The sequence below is a fragment of the Pollicipes pollicipes genome, unplaced genomic scaffold (genome assembly GCF_011947565.3).
Source record: "Pollicipes pollicipes isolate AB1234 unplaced genomic scaffold, Ppol_2.1 Scaffold_4002;HRSCAF=4701_pilon_pilon_pilon, whole genome shotgun sequence".
NCBI classification, from domain to species: domain Eukaryota; kingdom Metazoa; phylum Arthropoda; class Thecostraca; order Pollicipedomorpha; family Pollicipedidae; genus Pollicipes; species Pollicipes pollicipes.
The window spans coordinates 21,688,868-21,710,319 of record NW_023596420.1 but is presented as its reverse complement, the minus strand read 5'-3'; the positions used below and the strand labels follow the sequence as shown (position 1 = coordinate 21,710,319).

At 56.0% G+C, this 21,452-nt stretch overlaps 3 protein-coding genes across 3 annotated transcripts; 1 reads left to right on the top strand and 2 right to left on the bottom strand.

Moving 5' to 3' along the window:
• Positions 1–1,780: 1,780 nt before the first annotated feature.
• Positions 1,781–7,200, bottom strand: LOC119094086 (SAP30-binding protein). Its single transcript, XM_037217163.1, has 5 exons — positions 6,487–7,200; positions 4,232–4,449; positions 3,407–3,559; positions 3,019–3,129; positions 1,781–2,215 (listed from the first exon to the last, which is right to left on the bottom strand). Exons 1-5 carry the CDS (start codon positions 6,629–6,631, stop codon positions 2,033–2,035), a joined length of 810 nt encoding a protein of 269 aa, XP_037073058.1. The 5' UTR covers positions 6,632–7,200; the 3' UTR covers positions 1,781–2,032.
• Positions 7,201–9,204: 2,004 nt separating this feature from the next.
• On the top strand, positions 9,205–18,558 carry LOC119093993 (1-phosphatidylinositol 4,5-bisphosphate phosphodiesterase gamma-1-like; the record flags this gene model as incomplete). Its single annotated transcript, XM_037217039.1, is given in 5 exon segments — positions 9,205–9,278; positions 14,440–14,553; positions 14,877–16,167; positions 16,170–16,445; positions 16,447–18,558. Coding segments are annotated over 3 exon segments (3,678 nt in total), but the record flags the coding sequence as incomplete, so codon positions are not given.
• Positions 11,952–14,522, bottom strand: LOC119094229 (uncharacterized). Its single transcript, XM_037217304.1, has 6 exons — positions 14,414–14,522; positions 13,921–13,996; positions 13,785–13,824; positions 13,419–13,565; positions 12,645–12,768; positions 11,952–12,061 (listed from the first exon to the last, which is right to left on the bottom strand). Exons 1-6 carry the CDS (start codon positions 14,520–14,522, stop codon positions 11,952–11,954), a joined length of 606 nt encoding a protein of 201 aa, XP_037073199.1.
• Positions 18,559–21,452: the final 2,894 nt, after the last annotated feature.

The following is a 21,452-nucleotide window of genomic DNA, read 5'->3' as shown; positions in this document are numbered from 1 at the left end:
GGACTAAAAACTGTGCGGTGGTAGCCGGTCAGAATCGAAATCAACCAGCACGCATGCGACGTGAATCAGAGCAGGAATAGATGCATGCTGCTGCAGGAACAGCGGTGTGAGACTGCATCGAGAACAGGCCCCAGCGGTAGTGATGCCATCTATAGCGCTGTCGAGGTGGCCTTGACCAAGCAGCGTAAACTCACAGTACTAGGCTGCTGCTGTTACTCTAGCACTGGGCCAGGTGGTCGCTGGCTTTCAGCGCAGGTAGTACGCCCCACAAAACAGCGCGACAAACAAACGCCGCTGGTACGACTCCCTACCGCCTCTATATACAAACATCCGCCGTGGTCTACGCGACTTCGGCGGCCCCAGCTTCTGCTGGGCTTTGGTGTTTGTTTTTTTTCACATCCTGGCTTGGCCCTTAGTCTTCATTCCATAATGGCAAAACTGAACAGCAATACCTGACAAAACAAGCTCATTCATCAGTATCATCTTGCGAAAGAATCCATACACTGCCCATCGCTTGCGTTACTGTTTTCCGTTAATTGGTTTCGTTTGGTTCAACTTACCTTTACCGAGAGCACTGTGTTGAGCGCGGTGCCAAAGCCGCCGGAGCGCGCCTTAAGCCCAGTCATCTGTAACCTTCTCTCAAGCCCATCTCATCCTAACCTACCATCCGTCCATTACTGTCACCTCTCCTCTCTATTTGCTATCAAAGGTACAGTCTAGTTCATCATGCATAACAACTGGCACGAACATAGCACGTCCGTCGTCGTCGTCACTGGGGCTTTGCGACGCACTCAGCTGTTGACGCAGGGAATCGAACCTCGTACCTCTGGTTTCCCAGACGCGTAGTGGTCAACGTAAACGCGTTAACCACGACACTATGCACAGTGTAAGTGTTGGGGGCAAGTGTAGCTATCAATGCTTCGAGAGGCATTTGCATAGTTATCCTGAAGTTGATGACAAATTGCGAAACAACTATCGATGCCACTCCGTACTGAATTGCCGCCGTTACTTCCGCCACGCGCACCGGTCCTGTTACTGCCATCCTCTCACTGAGGCCATTGTACGTCTGTATGCTACTACAGTCGTTTTGATGTGACTGCGTTCATAGGAATCGTAATGAGAAAAATTAAAACTGACTAATGACATCTAAACTTGGTTATTTTGTGTCTCGATCCTGCGATGCCGGTAAATGCACAGATCCTGCTCAGGAGATAGTCGCGCAAATGGTCGACATTCAGATCTGTCATCCCTCCCTCCAAATGCACCCAGTTTCTTTCACAAGTTTAGTCACTGTTCATCGAAATCACATCGCGGGCACTCGAACGGTTTATGACATGTTCACATCCACCAGTTCGTACGTAATCACATGCGCCCGCGAAGAGTACGGTCTCGACGAATGACTCACAAATGTGAACACAATGACGATGCTTCATGATTTCCGCGGCGTGAATGTGACCATTCAGCACAGGACCAAACCATACCACGCACATCACATCACCACAGGAGTTATCATTCTCACGGCTTGTAGTTCACACTCGCCTCTATAATTGTGATGATGTACACAATCGTCGCTTGCCGTAGTGTCGTGGAACAGCACCAATGGACGTGACACCTTCTGGGAGGGGACCCGGCATTGCAATGACAAGCGGTTCGGCTCCAGCTGACTATCCTGTCGTCGCCATCGCCGCCCACAGGCCGGCTGGAACACCCCAACAGAACAGACCACACCACAGCACCAAGCACGATACACCACAGGTCGTTTCTCTTCGGCACCCTTCAGGCAACGCCACCCAGTCAACGGCTGCGCGGTCCTCCAGTGTCCGCACGTCTCGCAGGATTCGCCTGTCTCTGCCTGCTGCATGTTTGAAGGGTCCCACGCAAAACAGGGCCGCGGGCAGGCCGAGGCACCGCCGTCCATCCCACTCACAGGCGGCGGCCCACTTCACCCGGCGGTCCGAGCCCCCGCCACTTATAAACCAGGTGTCCATTACCGCCTAGGACCCACCCGAAGACGGCCGAGTCACGCCCTCGACTACTTCTTCTTGGCTATGCTACCGAAGGCGGGGATGGTCTTGGCCGGCGGAGGCAGGCCGGTGGCCAGACCGGCCGGCTTGATGATGGGCACGCTGGAGCCGTGCGGGGCGCCCACCTGGTCCCACTTGCTGCGCCGCTTGGGCTCGCCGTCTAGCTTCTTGGTGCCCGTCACCACCTCCACCTGGCGGCCGCAAGGAGGAGAGGGAAGGAATGTCACGAACAGCACGGAGCCCACCGTCGTCGCTGTGCTGAGTGCATCAGAAATGCATGGACGTTGTGGCAAGACAGGCGGAGGAGAGCCGTCCGTTAGTAACGCCACGGCTACCGACGCAAGGGATGCAAGGGATACAATTTTTCAGCCTCAGCGAACCGGCCGGGCCCAGCGCAGCCAGCGTTCCTGCAGGCACTGCAAGCCGTTCCAAACGGTTTACAGCAAGAATCGCAGCTCTTTAAATGTCTTGCTTCAGGCATTTGCATATCAACTATTAAATTGGGAGCGATTCTACAGTGACATTGTAATTACAAACCATACAAATTTTGCCTTCTTTAATCGATTAACGAGGAACAGTAAACTTCGCAATTGTGACATAGCCGCGCAACGCATACCGAAAACACGACCGGATTTAGATAGCCAAGCGTCGCAGCCACCAGATAAAAACATATTTTGGCGGAGGCAGGAATGGACAAATGCATTACATATAAACGGCACGTGACTGATCGGGCATGTAGGGCTCTGTCGTGCGAATCAGGACACAGGACACGGCACTCCCACGTTTGAGCGATTCCAGCAGATGGCTTGTCCATCCACGGCCTACCGACTGTGCCCGTCTACACGCTGTCAGGCCACGCCCATTATCGGCTGCAGTAGAGCAAGGAGGAGTCGAGTCCAGACTGAGCAGCTCGCCGGAGCCCCGGACGCGAACTCGCTGGGACGACCCATCCCGTCCTGGGCTCGCCGCGAGCCGCGCTGACCGACGCAGTCACCTTGGTGCGCTCCTTCCTCTCCTTCTCCCGTCTCTCCATGTCCTCCTTTTGTACTCTGGCCAGGTCGTCGTAGTACGACTGCTTGCCCCAGATCGACGGGTCGTACAGCTCCTGCCGTCGGAAAATGGGTGAGCAGAGGTGGGTGTCCAGGAAGCACGTGCCTTACCCAGGGCACGCCGAAGAAAACGAGTGAGTGACGTGGCAGCCCATGACAAAGTCAATAACCATCAATGGCTTCTATCACGAATACCAACACCACGCGGTGCGCAACACCCAAATGCAATGGCAACCTTTCAACCATCACACGACACTCTACGTACACATCGGGCCGACGCCCGGCCAACCAGTAACCAGCACAGCGCCGCCAAGACACAGCATCCCACCATACCGGCGGGTAGTTGGTGCCGAACTCGTCGATGTCGCAGAAGGTGATGAGCTTCTCGTAGATGGAGGGGTTGCGGAAGTCCTTGTGGGAGCGCAGCCGGTCGTTCATGTCGGCTCCGGTCCGCTCGCGCTCCTGGCACAGCTTGGCCACCATCTCCTGCCGACACGGAGACGGCGCGTCAAACGGGTGGCAGACGCGGGCCGGCAGGCGGAGAGCTGCTCCAGCCGGCTGGGCGCGCCAGCTGCACGCTCGTATAACATTGGTGGCACCATTGGCAGCTTGATCATGCGCCGCTCCCGCAGTTTTACTGCAAGCAGGGAGCACCCGATGAGTGAAAGCCCCTGCGCGTTGCTTCACGACGATCAACCACCAGACATTTACACTCGTCATGCGACCAACAAGCCCACTTCCAGAGGCATGTTGACGACCAGAACGAGCGGATAAATGTCCGCAAATGTACGAAGGCTGCATGCTTGCGTTTGGGAACAAGCCACTACACAAAACCTACACAGGGGATGGTTGGGACATCAACACCAGCTGCAACCCACAGCACTCATGGTGGCCCAACCGACGCCGCCCCCTGACCTGCACAGCCCTAAGGATGCCATCCTCCACTGACCTGCATATGTTTGAAGCACCTGTTGGCCCCAAGGACATCACCCTCCACCGACCTGCAGGTCTTTGGAGCACCTGCCGGTCCCAAGGACGTCACCCTCCACTGACCTGCAGGTCTTTGGAGCACCTGCTGGTCCCAAGGACGTCACCCTCCACTGACCTGCAGGTCTTTGGAGCACCTGCACGGCCCCAAGGATGCCACCCTACACTGACCTGCAGGTCTTTGGAGCACCTGCCAGCTGGCTCAGAGGGGATGAGGTCTTCGCTGGCGGCGGCGGCACCGGCAGCCCCGTCTCGCTCGCCCTCCTGCTCGCCGCCCTCGTCGTCCGAGCGCGAGATGTCCATGTCGTCGCTGCCCGCCTCCAGCTCGTCGTCCAGGTCCAGGTCATCTTCCGGGTCTCCGACGTAGGAGACCAGCCGGGCCGGACGGTCTGCCAGCGAGGAGGGTGTGGCATGACCAGAGTTGGCTGATCCAAAACCTGTTTTTAGATAACTGGGTATGTAGAAAGTTGTGGCCTGCACTAATGATTTATTTGGCACCTTGCTTTTGGTCCTGGAATATTAATCTTTACCCTATATCATTATGGAGTTTTAAATGCTGCCTGAATGCATGACTTGTAGCACAAAATGGTGCCTCATTGAGGACACACAAACATCTCCAAAGAAATAAGAACTGAAAGGTCTTAAAAATGGCATGTGTCTTACCGACACAACACACATACAAACACACACATACACACATATATCCCCAATCAGTGGCAACACTGTGTGTGTGTGTCATTGGGGCTTTATGACACTCAGCTGCTGAGGTTATATGGCATCACCTGCCTCTTACCCTGGCAGGAAGGGCGGGCACTGCAGGGAATCAAACCCCGCACCTCTGGTTTCCCAGATGTGCAGTGGTCAACACAGACACGTTAACCGCTACACTACTGGCACCCATCAGTGGCAGCACTAGTGATGATGTTATGTAAGACAAATGCATGATCAATAAGGTAATCAATGGGCATGGCCACCCACAAAACACATACATTCACAACTCAACTTGAGTGCTTAATATATAAAGCATCCCAGTCTTAGTTCCAAAACATTTTTGTAGCACAAGCTCATATGCCATGATTCATATCTCACAAGCCATTTATAATATGCATCACAAACATTTGCAGGAGCCTAAATCAGTTTAAGCTACACTTGAGTTGTGGCTACACATTGTACATACATATAAAACTTACAGAACTTTAATATTTTTGCATTTGAAAATGACAGCCAGGTGGGCTTACTACACTTATATGATACTTGGCCAAAGCCAATAAACACATTTGACTTTTTTACAAAGCAAATGGATTGACGGCAACACATTCCAGAAATTCACATTTGACTCTTGTACAAAGCAAATAGATTGACAGCAACACATTCCAAAAGTTTTACAATTCACCACAAATGTTTTGCGTGCCACCTAACAAGCAAAGCATTTGTTTTGCTTGCATCAATATGCTGCAACCATCACATTTTCCCAAACATGTTGAGTGCTTTGAATCCTCTTTTAACAACAAGACTCATGCTCAAGCTCAAGCCAAGCAAACATATTGAACTTTTGAACACCACAAATGAATTGAGTTATGGATTTAAGAAATTTTGTGATTAACCATAATTGTTCTGCCTGCCATCAGACATACCAATATGTTACAATCATCACATGATTTATTGAACATGGTAAGTGCTCTGAATCATCTTCTTACAATATAAGACTCATGCTCATACTCAATTCAAATCAACATACTTAAATACTGTGCACAGCAAATGACTGACAATGAATTGCATAAATTTTGCAATTCATTACAAAAGCTTTGCTTGGCATCAACCCATTTGAATACGCTGCAACCATCACATTTTTTCTTGAGTATGTTAGTGCTCTGAATCATCTACCAACTCAAGTGGGTCACACATATTGCTTGCCTGTCCCAAGGTCAGCCTGCAAAAAATCCATCCGCTATGAGCCAGTAACATACTGTACACATGGTGTAGGCATGCTGAGCCTGGTGCACACACACTTTACTAAGGGCAAGCCAATGTCTATTGAATTTCTACAACTTTTTGTTTCAACTCATGTTTTCAACATTTCAACATGTTTTCAGCATACACTTGCTTGCCATTTCCTTAATGGCAAAATAAATCCACAAGACAGAAGTTCTCTATATGAAACATTTGGTGGTGAACAATATGACCCTTGACAGGCTCTCTTTTACTTTATGGCCTGCAAACCATGAAGCTGTTGCTGGGACATCATTGATACACTGGACACAGCAGAATCTGGAGCAGCGCATTGTCTGCAGTCCGACCTCAAGCCTACTTGCGGTCCACTATGGCCAAGCACATCAAAGTTGTTAGAAAATTAGGGAAGAATAAAAAGGATGTTCAGGAAGAAAAGGTCTGCGCAAATTCAGTCAGCCTTTGCAGTAATGACTCACCAAAGTTTGAGTTGCTGTTTTCTTCAATTTGCTGAACCTCTTCCTCTTTTGGTTCTTCACGTGAAACACGTGTTGGTCGATCATGTGAATCATCTTCTCCTTCAGAATCAGTATATTGCGCACTCAGACTATTCAATGCGGACATTTTGGAGCTACAGAAATGGATCAGTCCAATACGTTCAACTCAAACTAACACACACACCAGTTTCTCCTGTGGCTTCTCAATTTCTAGCTGCGCTGGTCCTCAGGCCGCTTGCAATTGCGCGCATCAGGTGCTTCTTAGATCCTAAATCCCCTCCAATATGACACCGGATCTTCTTACAATAATATGTAAGACAAAAAACTGAGAATGTACACGGTTAACCTCACACCGTCTTTGTGCTCATACACGGTGCTACTTTTATATTACCCCAACGCTTTGCCTGCGACTGGGACAACAACGCAAACACCAACACACGGAGCCGCTTGAAGTACCCTTCGCTGTACTGCAAAATTGTTCAGGGTCGGACAAAATGATTGGTCCCTGTTAACTGGCCACCAAAAATGACTTAAATGACCAAAATAGAAAATTTTGACGAAATTGGACAATTCATAACCAAAATGAGTATTTCACCCTGATTGGACTGTTGCCACCAATATGGACGCTTTCTCCGTCAACTTAACAAAATTGGTAACGGTAATGCCTGCGTAAGTCATTAAATGCACGAAAGAAATGTCTAGAAAGAGACGTCCTCCATCAGATTAGCAAAGGCCACCCCAAATAGGTGAAACAAATGACCAAGATATGTGGGGAAATCAAGAGTTTGTACCAGAATCTTGAATATTTTGCTAACAAGCAAAAACCACCATGTTCTTAAGCAAACTGACATCAACTTTGGAACTTTTTGGGACACAGACGCCATCATCCGCACTGAAGTTGCGCTCTTGGGCGAGTCGCTGATTAGCATTGAGTTCCTGACATACCTAAGCATCCGGGGGCGCAGACAGCTGGATGGAGGGGAGGCATCCTCGCGTAAAGCCTTGCATGGCCCTCAGGAACATCGGCACAGATTGTCAAGGTCCCCCTTTAAGTGCTCGAATTGTTGAACGGAGGACGATCCCGGGGCAAAGGCTTGGCCTCCAAAAGGTCAGATCAAGGGAGTCGTTGCGCCTGTCGCGGGTCCCCGGGACGATGAAGGTGTCTATGTGGTCCGAGACCATCAATGCTGTTCAGTTGGTTGTGAGTCAGCTTGGACCCTAGGAGCCCATTTACAAAGCAGGGATAAGGCCGGCATCTACCATTGTTACTGAAGGCCTCTGTATCAAAGCACAGAGTGTTTAACAGTGGAGCGTGTCGGCAAGGGGTTCCTAGTCGCCCAAAGGCACATTTTGCTGAAGAGGAAAAGGACGGGACCCTGAATGTCAAATAGCCACTTGCGTTGGTCAAGGTACTCTTGCCTGACATGGGATGAAAGTGCAAGAAATGGCAACGTAATGGTCCACAATGAGGCAATAGAGGAGCCCTTGGCACGGGCCCGTTTGAGCCGGAGGCCCAATAACCCTAACCGTGGTTCATACTCCGGTTCATATAGGTGCTCTGGTGGTATGTTTTATTTCTGCCATAATTGTCTTTAAAACCTTTCTGAACTGATGATTTTGAGATCAGAGCTCACGCAAAGGCAAGATTGCTGAGTGTGCTCTAGAACTTATCTCCTTCCTATACGTTACGACCGAACTTTTCGAAGAAATGCATTTTCTGTAATGCTTGGCACAGCCCACGGCTTTTTTGATCTCCCTAGCATTAGCAGCCGCTGTCACCGACCGCAAACCATCCAAACCAGAAGTCAAATGGTGAGCGCACGTAGACGCAGCTAAGATAGAGAACGTAGAGGCTCACCTCCACCTCACAACAACCCCTACACACCTGGCTTTGAGTTCTCGCTGGGATACCCCGCTCCCGTGTTGATTTTCCTGGATGTGCCCCTGCAAGCGCGTACATAGCAACTTGAAACCCCATGACGCCACCAGTGGGTTGGGATCGCCAGGAGCTGAAACCAAGTAAGTTGTGGAGGGCGACGAGCGAGTACTTTTGGTTGCAATTTAATTCATTTTGGTGATCGTTCGTGTCTTTCCACCTGTAACCGAAGGTTTTAGCTCTGATGTCTGGCTGGTCTACTATACAAGATTTTAGCTGGCACCATTGGTGATCACTCAGTCTTTTGGAGATAAACTGGCTATTCCCACTCGTTGACGCGGTTGGTGATCATTATGTGTTTTGATAACGAAAGTTACTATTCTGGTAATCCAATTAATTTTTGTCCTCAAAATACAAAGTCTTGGCGGAGCATGTCTGTTTTGCTGCACGGATTATCGACAAACCTAATCTTTCAATTAACGGATGTGAGTACGATAAAGCTTTCAGAGACCATGACCACATTTCAAAACATTTATTATCGTTAGATTTCAGCACCAAGCATATTTTGGAATATCAAAGGCAAGAACATGGCATTGATGATGATTCAAGAAACAGAACTCATGATGTGAGGGAGAAAATACAACATGTTATCGAATTTACCAGATTCGAGACTTCCAGCCAAGTGCAATTTATCGAGTGTTTTCTTAGAAAGGTTCCAGGACGAGAATGCGGCAGTAAATAAAAGGTGACCTCTTTAATCCAAGCTCCACGGAATGACGCTTGTGCGACAATCTCAGTGCTTAGAAAACAAATAAGACGGGTGGGATTGGTGGGACAGCCCCGGTGGCACGGTCGTAATGCGCGTGGATGTGTGACGGGATCCGTCCACGCGCAGTATGTAAGTACGATTGAGCTGGCTGCTGCAGGTTTCTTTCAAGGTCTTGGAACGTGAGACTCACAGAAAAACAAGTTCGACCCAATTGGTCGGTTTGCTTGTCGCGAATCCTTGCGTGTGAAATATGCTACCACTTTTGCCGCAATTGCCACAAGATTTCCCCGGCCACCTTTGCGTTCATGCGATACGGGAAAGGGTTGTGTTCTCATAGCTTATGCGTCAATAAAATATTGATGTATAAATCCTCTGTTGTATCATTTAGGTGCACTGTACTAGGATGGCATAATTATATTTTGAAGGTGACTGGGTTGTGCTATTTTTTAATATACTGAGACATGTGTGCTTTTGCCTGCTAGTATTACCAAGTAGCTCAGGCTGTCTTGCTTTTTTATCACACCCAGGCTTTTCTTGCTGCACCATTCTTTACATCAATCAAACACAATTTGCCTGCTTGTGTTAAGGAAGCACTCAAATTTGCCTTTTAGCTGGAACACTCCTCATTGCAATTTGAGCCTTCATTGTTGCAAAAGTTATTTTGAATTGCATCAAAATGTGATAGACGTGAGTAAGCTATTGCCATAATCCATTGATGATCCATTACCAAGGCTATTTTGTGTCTTAAAGGGAAAGAAAATGAATTTTATAAACAGCAGTGATTCTCTCAACAGGTTATAGAGCCTCACTCAGGCTGCCACAAGCTGGGCATTGTGCATTTTCATCAACTCTGATATTACTCCACAGGATGTGATGTGTCACATTTTGTGAGGTCTTGAGATGTCAATGTCAAGACTTGACATGATATATCAAGGCCTCACATATTATGAAGCATTGGACTAGTTGTAATGACAAAAGTGTACAACTAGCAACAATGGCTAGTTGTGATGACAAAAGTGTGCACCATAAGTCATAGGCACAGGCATTTGTATGTTCTCATACAGACAGAACAGCTCTACCTGTTTGGGGGCATTTCAAAGATTGGTGCTAGATCTCAGCACCTGTAAGAGATGAAGATGTGACAACAATGATATGGTGCAGACATTTGATTCAACTACAGCTCACAAACATACCAGAAGGCTGTAGAGCATAATTTTGCACTAGTTTTTTTACAGAAAGTGGTCAATACTGCCTTTTCTGAAACCGTTTGAAGATACAATATATTGTGATTCACACCCTAGAGAGACTAGGCCATCTAAAATACAAGGACATTTGTCAACATTTAGTTTAGGTATGTTAAGACACTTATCTGTTGTGGGTATGTCAATGTTGCATAGGCATGTTTTCTGGCAAAAAGTATGTTTTTTTATGTTTTTGTCACTTTTTTGTCACAGTCAAGTGGACAAGTTGTATCAGTCTAAAGATTCATTTATAGCTAAATTTATGCAGGTCAGATGATAAAATTAGTTCTGAGGATGTATACAGAACCTGAGGCAGGCCAACCTCGATGGGCCTGTGTGGCTCTTTGCTGACCATATGTTCTTATGTCTTTATGTTTAAACCAAAAGAGTGACCTTTTGTGTATTATTTGTACACCTAGCATAATTTATATCATTGTGTATTGTGAAGGCAGTTGGCAGTTGAAGGTCCTTTCACATGGATTGGTCTGTTGAAGTCACAGTTTGACCACAATCTGGTCATAGCACTGAACCTGATTTGTTGTCTGTGCTGCACCTCTGACACGCATGTGAAGCCCTCATAATTGACTGTATTGGCCTCTTGACAAGAAAATACAGAGAAAGTCAGCCCTGGTAATTTGCGATTGCATTTATTCATGGATTACATTACTTTGGAAGATGGCACCAATATATATATATATATATATATATATATATATATATATATATATATATATATATATATACACACACATACACACATGGCAAAAATACTGACAAGCTCAAGTGTTTGGTCTCAAATGAAGACAGTGCTGCCTCACACACTATGTTATATTGTAGCACATTGAGTATTGCCTGCGCTTCTGGCTCTGAAGAGCTCTGGGGCCGTAGTTACACCTCTTATCAGGCAGTGTCTCGCCCAAGTCGCACCTGCCCCACAATGCAAGGCATCTAACAGTCACTTGCCATGCTCTGCTGGGGTCCTGGCAGAAGTTGTACCTCCTTTGCACCAGAGAGGTTTTGGCAGCAGTCAGCAATGGTCCTTGCAGTAGTTTTACCTCCCTTGTGGTGTAGAGTTTTTGGCGGTAGTCACACCTGTCTTGCTGTGGAGGGTTTCGCACGTACCTCGCCGTGGAGATTTTACGCAGGCCTCGCTGTGCAGGATTCACACTTGCCTCGCTGCGCACACTTCACACCTGCCTCGCTGTGCAGGGCTTCACCTGCCTCACTGTGCAGGAGTCAGCACCTTCCTTACTGTGCACGGTTTGCGCCTGCCTCGCCGTGCAAGTTCGCACAAGCCTCGCTGCGCACGCTTCATACCTGCCTCGCTGTGCAGGGCTTCACCTACCTCACTGTGCAGGAGTCAGCACCTTCCTTACTGTGCACGGTTTGCGCCTGCCTCGCCGTGCAAAGTTCGCACAAGCCTCGCTGCGCACGCTTCACACCTGCCTTGCTGTGCAGGGCTTCACCTTCCTCACTGTTCAGGAGTTAACACCCTCCTCACTGTGCACGGTTTACGCCTGCCTCGCTGTGCAAAGTTCACACAAGCCTCGCTGCGCACGCTTCACACGTGCCTCGCTGTGCAGGGGTTCTGACGATAGGACAGTCGGAAGCCACGGCCCACTCGCCGCTCATTGGTGACGAACCTGGCGACGAACGGCCCGGCCGAGCGATCTGTGGACAGGGCGAGCGGTTAGTCGGCGCCCTCTCACACGTGCCACGCGCAGCTGAACCGTGTAGGCGTGTAGTCAAGCTGCGTAATGGAAAGCCGGAACAACTGCCGCGCCGTACGGGGAGAAATCGAAACGTACTCGGACGAGGTCGCCCGCTGAGCGAGCGGGCCCGGTTTCTTCCGGACCCGAAACCGTATCCGCCAAGGTGTGCATAGTTGGCGCAGCTGCGCCGTTCCATAAAACGGGGGTCAGGTCGTCTTGTTCTTCGTAGTCGCGGATGATGCGTCTGATTAGTTCCCATGGTGCTGATGTCGCCATCATCAGCCCATTATTCGCAGCGTGGGCGTGCGAACAATAACCCGCTGGTAACGACGCTGGCTTGCCTTTCACGCGATGTCGACCCACTGGTGACGTGACACCGACCCACTGGCGACGAGACACCGTCCCACTGGTGGCGTGACACTGACTCGCTTGTAACGTGACAGACCCATTGACAACACTGCCACGTCGCCAGGGCGAGTTTGCACCATGTCTGCGGTGTCAACACGCCGCGCACCCTCGGGCGCCGCGGCGCGCGCTCTGACCGGTGACGTCAGCGTTGTCGGTGAGGGCGCTGGTCATGGCCGCGTCGTTAAGCCTCTCGCCGCAGAGTCGGTCGGCGCCGAGCAGCAGGTAGTCGTCGGTGCAGAGGGCGGGCCCGACGCCGGCCTGGCCGGCCGGCACGGTCGGCTCGCCGGCCCCGACTGCGGTCACACGTCCGAACGGGTCACGCCCAGGTCACGCCGACGGTCGGCCGGCCGGCCGGCCCGCGCCGCCAGTACACAGCGAGGCGGCGACGGGACGGACGGGCGCCGTGCTGCGACTCCGCCGCCTGATTCCGCCCCCCCCCCCCCCCCTCCCAGTCAGAGCCGCTGGCATGGGATGAACGGCTGTCGGGTGATACCTGCAGCTTGACGCCGACGCAGCTCACACGGGTGTCACATCCGTGGGTAGTGAGCCCATGGGGTCGCCCGGACATTGATCGATACGTGCCGTTTTTACATCACTGTTGGGGACGTTCGCGTTTGAATCAGTATTTCTGAGCGCGCTGCCTGGGACTGCCTGGGTGCTATATAGCCCAGGCAGTCCCGTCCGCCCGGTATTCCCCCAAATCAAGACCTGTTTAGTGATGTCATACTGGTGACGTGTCGCGAGCAGTAGTTTCGCACGCAGCGTCCGTCAAGGCTCACAGTTGGAGAAAGTTTTGGGTCGGTCTCAGTCACCCAGACTGTCGACGAGCATAGTGCCGCGAAAGTCCTATTCTGCGATGGCGGGTCATAGCTGGTGTCCAATGGCATGAGTCACAGCGTCTGCCGGACGGACCAGTCACCTGTGCTGTTGTCGGGCTTGAAGTTGACGATCTCGAACTCGTCCGCCTCGGCCATGGTGCCGAACTTGTCGGTCGAGTAGGTGATGCTGCAGAAGTCCACCTCCTTACGGATGCACATCGCGTAGTTCAGGTTGTTCTGGAGGGGCGATCGCCGATCAGTTTAACGACAGGTGCCGGCTGCATGTTGTGTAGCGCTTCTGATTTCCGATGTAAGTGTATTAAATTGCACTGTTAGATCCTGTCTCGTCATCCTAGTCTCGCGGGGAGTCACTCCACTCGTGCCGTGGGAGCCGCTCCCTCACCCGGCACCGTCACATCTCGCTCTCTCGCGCAGCCCGAGCCCACGGCCGCTCACCAGATAGCCGGCGCCGGCGTCGCGCTCCATGTAGTTGATGCTGGCGATTTGCCCGGTGCGGCCGGTGTGGTACTGGAGGCAGTGCGGCGGCGCGGCGCCCGGCTGCCCCGGCCGCCACTGGCTCACCCGCACCCGCCAGCGGTGCGGCGCCAGCGACGACGTGACCACGCGCAGCTGCACCGGGCCCTGCCGCTCGCCCACCTCCAGGATCACTGGGGGCGTATCAGTGGGGACAGTCAGGGCAGGTCACAGCTCTGGGGTCAGTGTGGTCGGGGCGGCGGTCAGGGCAGGTCACAGCTCCGGGGTCACTGACCGGGGCGGCGGTCAGGGCAGGTCACAGCTCCGGGGTCAGTGTGGCCGGGGCGGCGGTCAGGGCAGGTCACAGCCCCGGGGTCACTGACTGGGGCGGTGGTCAGGGAAGGTCACTCACGTGTCGTATGAGTGACTCATACGCGGTCCACATTTCGGGGCTAACACCCTTAACATTCGGATGCAGCGTAGCGCGGTTATCGCCGATCACAGCCGCATTATCACCCCTCGTGCCGCATGCCGGCGCCGCTCGTCCCGGCCGGTACCGGCCGCGCCGGGCGTCAGTGTGTCGGGCACCGGCGGCGGACGGGTGTACTCACGATGCTGCCCGCTGTTCTGTCCGCAGATGGTCGGCACCAGGCTGTTGCCGTCCTGCCCGCTCACACTGAACAGGTCCCGGGTGCAGGCGCCGTCCGACTGGCCTGCCATCTGCCGGCACGATTGCTAACTGCAACGGCAGGTGGGTGCCAGCCGAGCGCTACGGTCGGGCTACGAAGGACCGGAATTAACGCCAGGAGTTTATTGTCTTTAGAGGTACTGAAAGTGCAGAGAACTGTTAACATCATGCGGGTGGAATGAGTCACGCACCGTTCGTTGTTCTTACTCATTCTAAGAAACACCTGCAGTTCTCTTGTTTTCTGACTTAAATTCGTTCAGCCTGCCGGTAAATGAGTGGCTCTTCAGATGAAGTGTGAATGACGCCCCCCCCCCCCCCCTCCCCACCCTCCTGTCCTGCCCCTCTGCTGCCAGCCGGCCTGACGTGTGGTGTCCGGCCGCCGCCAGGATGGGCTCGGAGCGGCCGGCCGTGCTGCGGCAGCGCTCCTCGGAGCGCGGCGACGCCGGCCTGGCTCTCGAGCACACCATCTGCCTGCTGGAGCGCGGCACGGCCGTCACGCGCTTCTGCCTGCGCCGGCGACCCGAGCGCAAGTCGCTGGCCGTGCGCCGCGAGACGGGCCAGCTGATCTGCCTGAAGGCCAGCGTGCCGGAGCGCGGCCGCGGCGACGACAGCGAGATGCTGCTCGACCTGCGGACGGTGCGGCAGGTGCGACGCGGCCGCGGCTCGCGCGAGTTCGAGCGCTGGCCGGAGGAGGCGCGCCGCTGCGACCCGGCCAAGTGCTTCGTGGTCAGCTACGGCACCCAGTTCTGTCTGAAGACGCTGTCGGTGGCGTGCCTGTCGGAGCGCGAGTGCGACACGTGGCTGCGCGGGCTCGGCGCGCTCGTCGTCGAGGCGCAGGAGACGCCGTACCCGTCGCAGGTGATCCGGTGGCTGTTCAAGGAGTTCTACGGCATGGGCGGCGCCGTCACGCTCAAGGACCTGAAGGCGTTCTTGCCGCGCGTCAACTGCAAGCTGTCGACGGCACGGCTGAAGGAGCTCTTCCAGGAGGCGGACGAGGCGAAGAAGGGCCGCATCATGTTCGACGACTTCCTGCGGCTGTACTACCGCACTGTGTGGGACCCGCAGGTGCTGGTGGGTGACCTGCAGCGGCTGGTGCGGCCCGGCGAGCCCGTCTCCGTCGCCATCTTCTGCCGTTTCCTGCAGGACGAGCAGCACGACCGGCTGGGCGCCGACGAGGCGGCCGCCGGCCAGTTTCTGCGCGACTACCTACGCGACCCGCAGCGCGACGTGCAGGAGCCGTTCCTCAGCGCCGACGAGTTCGTCGGCTACCTGTTCAGCCGGCAGAACGAGCTGTGGGACGCGCGCCACTCGTCGGTCACGCAGGACATGACGCGGCCGCTGGCGCACTACTGGATCGCCTCCTCGCACAACACGTACCTGACGGGCGACCAGTTTTCGTCTGAGTCGTCGGTGGAGGCGTACGCGCGCTGTCTGCGCCAGGGGTGCCGCTGCATTGAGCTCGACTGCTGGGACGGCCCGGACGCCACGCCGCTCATCTTCCACGGTCACACGCTCACCTCCAAGATCAAGCTGGTGGACGTGGTGCGCTGCATCCGCGACAACGCCTTCGTCACGTCCGAGTTCCCTGTCATCCTGTCGATCGAGGACCACTGCAGCCTGCCGCAGCAGCGCAAGATGGCGGCCGCCTTCCACGAGGTGTTCGGCGACATGCTGCTTGACGGCGCCCGTCGACCGAGGCCGAGAGCGAGCTGCCGTCGCCGCAGGCGCTGCGTCGCAAGATCCTCATCAAGCACAAGAAGCTGCCCGAGGGCTCGGACGAGGTGGTCGTCACTAGTCAGGACGACGGCTTCGACGGGCTCGATCTGAGCGACAGCCTCAAGAACGGTATCCTCTACCTGGAAGACCAGGTGTACGGCGACTGGACGCCGCACTTCTTCGTGCTGGCCAACCAGCGTCTGTACTTCACAGAGGAGCACTCTGCCGAGCCGGCCGACGACGACGGTGATCGAGGCCGAGCCGCTGCCGCCAAAGGCGAACGTGCCCAACGACGAGCTGCACTTCGGCGAGAAGTGGTTCCACGGGCGGCTACAGGGCGGCCGGCAGCGCGCCGAGCAGCTGCTGCGCGAGTATTCGTACCTCGGCAACGGCACGTTTCTGGTGCGCGAGAGCGAGACGTTTGTTGGCGACTACTCGCTGTCGTTCTGGCGCAACGGCAAGGTGAACCACTGCCGCATCCGCACCCGGCCTGAGTGGGGCCAGAACAAGGTGTACCTCATCGACACAGTAACGTTCGACTGCCTGTTCAACCTCATCAACCACTACCGCGCCAACCCGCTGCGCACGCAGGACTTCAACATGCTGCTGTCGGAGCCGGTGCCGCAGCCCAATCAGCACGAGGGCAAGGACTGGTACCACGCGGACTGCTCCCGCGACCGTGCCGAGGAGATGCTGCGTCGCGTGCCGCAGGAGGGCGCCTTCCTGGTGCGGCCGAGCCAGCGCGACGCGGCCGCGCTCTCGCTGTCGTTCCGCGCCGATCGGCGTATCAAGCACTGCCGTGTGCGCCGCGACGGCCGCCTCTACGTCATCGGTACCGTGCAGTTCGAGAGTCTGGTCGAGCTGGTCGCCTACTACGAGAAGCACCCGCTGTACAAGAAGGTGCGGCTGCGCTACCCGGTGACGGAGGAGCTGGTGGCGCGCGCCGCGCCCGAGAAGGGCGGCGCGCCGGCTGACGGCCACGCCTCCGGCACCTACATGGACCCGGCGTCGTTCGCCGCCAAGGTGACGGTGCGCGCGCTGCACGACTACCGGGCGCAGCGGGACGACGAGCTCACGTTCTGCAAGCACGCCGTAATCACCAACGTGAGCAAGGAGAACGACGGCTGGTGGCGCGGCGATTACGGAGGCCGCCGCCAGCTCTGGTTCCCCAGCAACTACGTGGAGGAGGCGGAGGCGTCGGACGAGGCCGACCCGTCCGTGCTCGGCTCGCTGCAGCAGGGCTCGGTGGCGCTGCTGCGCGCGCAGGTCGAGCTGCTGCCGGCGCCGCCCGCCGCCGACGGCGCGCCGCAGCTGGAGTGTGTGCTGCGCGTGCTGCCGGCCACGTCGCTGACGCCGGTCGACCTGGGCTGCGCCAGCTGGACCGAGGGGCGCGACTGGGAGCAGCGCGTGCGCCAGGTGGCCGAGAGCGGCCAGGATGCGGGCGGCGCGCGCCGTGACATGGAGCGCATCAAGCGCATCGCCAAAGAGCTGTCGGCGCTGATCGTGTACTGCCGTACCGAGACCTTCCAGCCGGAAAAGTTGCGCGACGGCCGCGTCTTCCAGGAGATGTCCAGCTTCCCCGAGACCAAGGTGGAGAAGTGGGTGCAGCCGGCGCAGGTCAAGTTCTTCCTGTGGTACAACCGGCTGCAGCTCAGCCGCGTCTATCCCAAGGGCCAGCGCATCGACTCCTCCAACTACAACCCGGTGCCGATGTGGAACGCCGGTTCGCAGATGGTGGCGCTCAACTACCAGACGCCGGACCGACCGATGCAGCTGAACCAGGCGCGCTTCATGCAGAACGGCGGCTGCGGCTACGTGCTGCGTCCAGCCTTCATGCAGGGCGACGAGTTCGATCCGTTCGACAAATCGACGCTGCCGTTTCCGCCCACCGTCTACACGCTGCGGATCGTGGCCGGCCGGCACCTGATGAAGCAGGGTCGTGGCCTGGTCAGCCCGTTCGTCGAGGTCGAGGTGGTCGGTGCCGAGTACGACAATTTCAACAAGTACACCACGCGCGTGGTGCCCGACAACGGCCTGGCGCCCGTCTGGAACGAGACGTGTCAGTTCACCGTCCACTGTCCGGCACTGGCGCTGTTGCGCTTCGCCGTGCACGACGAGGACATGTTCGGTGACCCCAACTTCCTCGGCCAGGCCACGTACCCGCTGCCTTGCGTGCGACCGGGCTTTCGCAGCGTGCCGCTGCGCAACGGCTTCGGCGAGCTGCTGGAGCTGGCCTCGCTGCTGGTGCGACTGGACGTGCGGCCGGCGGAGCCAGCGCCGCCGTCCGTCAACCAGGCGCTGGAGGGGCTCGTGCTGCCCGCGCCCGACGGCGGCTCCGTCATCGCGCCGCTGCGCTCCCAGTGAGCGGGCCGCACGCCGCGCCGCGCGGGCCTGTGTGGTGCGGCGGGCCGGGCCGGGCCGGGCCTCCGTGCGCCGGAGGGAGGACTCGACGGTGGGAGGAGAGTCCGCGGAGGGGGCGAGCCCCGGATCTGGAGGAGTCGGCCGCCGATCTGATGGCCCAGTGGCGCCGCCACGCCCGGCGCCCGGCCGCCAGAGGGCGGGGCGCGCGAGCGGACCCGTTTTGCGAGCTTCCCCGCCGTGCATGCGGACGGCATGGCAGCCCACGTGTGATCGGCTTGGTGCTATGTGGACCGGTGATGGCTCACCTGTCGCCTGTTGCGGTGGCTAGCGTATCTCGCATGTGAAAGATTATTTTCGCCGTTGGCACGGTGGTTTTTTGTACGGTCATTTTCGCTGCGTTCCGCTTTGTGATTGGAATATCCTTCTATGTGGCGGTCCGCCTAGCCTGCCGCGGTCGGGTTGTCTCTGTTCGTCTCGGTCAGAGCCGGAGAAATAGCGATTGTTGATGAACCTCGCCGCGTCGCACTGTATTCAGCCAAGCGATGGGGTTGTTTCTTTGTCACTTGTGCAATTGGGCAACTAGTTAGGTTCTCCACGGCCATATTGGAATTTCACCTGCAAATGTTATATTGATTTTCGTCTATTGACGGCAGCGAACCTTGCCGACCTCTGTCAGCATCATGCCCTTAGTTAAATCGCATGGGTAAGGTTGCGCAACTGATTAGGAAAGAACTTCCCCTACAGCCTGTGCAGTGTACGGGGGAAGCGCGTGTGCTGGCCGTGCTTGCTGGGAGCGGCGCGGCGGTCTGTGGACCACAGGTGTTACGAAACTGAACGGGGTGACCAATGATCCCCGGAGTGTTCAGCGTTCCTGAACTGCACGTGGACCAACCAGCCGTGGATGGAGTTGCGTGTTTGCCTCAGCCGGATGATTCATTAGTTTCGCACGCTCGGCACGCGGGTGCACAAAGTCGTGAAGTGGGCGGGAGAAGACAAGCTTAATATGCTGTGTGGCCTGCGCGTGAGAGCACGCCCCCGGTGTGCCCTGCGCGTGAGAGCGCGCCTTCGGCGTGGTCGGCGCATGAGAGCACGCCCCCGGTGTGGCCGGCGCGTGAGAGCACGCCCCCGGTGTGGCCTGCGCTTGAGAGCACGCCTTTGGTGTGGCCGGCGCGTGAGAGCACCCCGGGGTCGGCGCGTGAGAAGCACGCCCCGGTGTGGCCTGCGCGTGAGAGCACGCCTCGGTGTGAGTCGGCGCGTGAGAGCACGCCCCTCGGTGTGGCCGGCGTTGAGAGCACGCCTTCGGGTGGTCGGACGCGTGAGAGCACGCCCCCGGTGTGGCCTGCGCGTGAGAGCACGCCTTCGTGTGGTCGGCGCGTGAGAGCACGCCTTCGGTGTGGTCGGCGCGTGAGAGCACGTCCTTCGGTGTGGCCGGCGCGTGAGAAGCACGGGGCTGCCCCTTTTCGGGGTGTGGCGCGCGTGAGAGCACACCCCGGTGTGGTCCGGCCGCTGAGACACCTTCGGTGTGGTGACGCGTAGAGCACGCTCCCGGTGTGGCCGGCGCCTCATAGGGACGCCTTCGTGTGGCCGGGCGTGCGAGCACGCCTCCAATGTGGCCCGACCAGGTGTCCCTCAGGCGGAGCTCTGGGGCACACGCGACTCCGCACGACCCGTCCGCCTTGTTTGGTGCTACGGTGAGAAGAGCTGAGGCGGGACCCCGTGCCCGCAGCGAGGGCCGATCCGGCACTCTGGTCGGACTCGCGGGGTGCTCCCGGCCCTGGACCAGCGGTGAGGCGGGGGCCGTCGCACCGTCAACGGACGTCCGGCCGCGTGCGCTGCGCCGGGCCCCAGCCCGCTGCCTCGCATCGCGTCCCTATCGTGACTACACGCCATGTTTTCACGCGACTTGTGATGCATCCCACTCTATTTTATCGCAATATATATCTATTTCTGCGACGTGTGTGGATCGAAGCGAGCGTGCTGGGTCTTAGGTGGCCGCTTGCGGATGTGGAATGTCTGATATCATTGCGGTTTGCTTGCATTCACAATATCTAAATATGTTCACAAGCACGCGTGCACGCAGGCACTCACGCGCACGTACACGTGTACGCACACGCACGCACGCACATGCACATGCGCACACAGCTACCGCCCGAGCCGCCTCCGTCTCTGATCCGCCGGGGACCGGTGTGAGGACGTACGTACCTCGAACTGGACCAGGTCCAACCGGACCTGCGTGACATCCGGCGCCGCCTTCTGGACCGTGAAGGCGCACGCGCGGACCGCCTCGCCTGCCGCCGGGTGCTCGGGGTTCACGAAGTACGTGTTGTTGTGCTCCGTGGCACCGCCGCACGATCCGGTCACTGCAACGGACGTGCTTAACTACGGCATGCGCGCAATGACTGCGACCGACCCGCTGTAAGTGTAGCGAGCGAGTTACGTCTGCAGACAGCTTACTTTAGACGTGAGGAAAGTGACACAAGTCAGCGGACATGCAGCAGCTAACAGATGCACAGCAGCCGCGGAATGATGCGCTACGACTGCAGCAATGCCAGCTAGGACCGTCACGGCTGTCAACTGTAGCACTCGGGTGATGCAGCCATGTTGACGGGCATCATAACCCAGCAGCCCGTGTTGCACCCCCGCGCGCGTCCCAAATCGATTGCGTCCGTAGACTTTTGAGCTTTTAGTTCTTGCATCAGGCAACAGCGGGCAGCACACGGGTCTCTCGGTGCGTTGTTGTGTAAACTTGGGCAGTGTAACCGTTACTGTTACTTGCATAATGTCAATAAATTGTCGCCGGGCACGCGATGGGTACCTCCGCTGCATTACCCAACAAGTCATTACTAGCTACCCATGTAGTTGAAGCCGTGTGCTCCGTCGCACAA

Excerpts from the sequence above, each read along its gene's own strand:
- LOC119094086 (XM_037217163.1), bottom strand. The coding sequence starts at position 6,631 with ATGTCCGCATTGAATAGTCTGAGTGCGCAATATACTGATTCTGAAGGA. Across the intron at positions 4,450-6,486 it reads AAACAGCAACTCAAACTTTG|ACCGTCCGGCCCGGCTGGTC; the intron begins GTGAGTCATTAC and ends CCTCGCTGGCAG. Across the intron at positions 2,216-3,018 it reads AGAGGAAGGAGCGCACCAAG|GTGGAGGTGGTGACGGGCAC; the intron begins GTGACTGCGTCG and ends TGCGGCCGCCAG.
- LOC119094229 (XM_037217304.1), bottom strand. The coding sequence starts at position 14,522 with ATGGCAGGCCAGTCGGACGGCGCCTGCACCCGGGACCTGTTCAGTGTG. Across the intron at positions 13,825-13,920 it reads TCGCTGGCGCCGCACCGCTG|CATCAACTACATGGAGCGCG; the intron begins GCGGGTGCGGGT and ends GCAAATCGCCAG. Across the intron at positions 12,769-13,418 it reads ACAGCACAGGTGACTGGTCC|GCCGGCGTCGGGCCCGCCCT; the intron begins GTCCGGCAGACG and ends CCGGCCGGCCAG.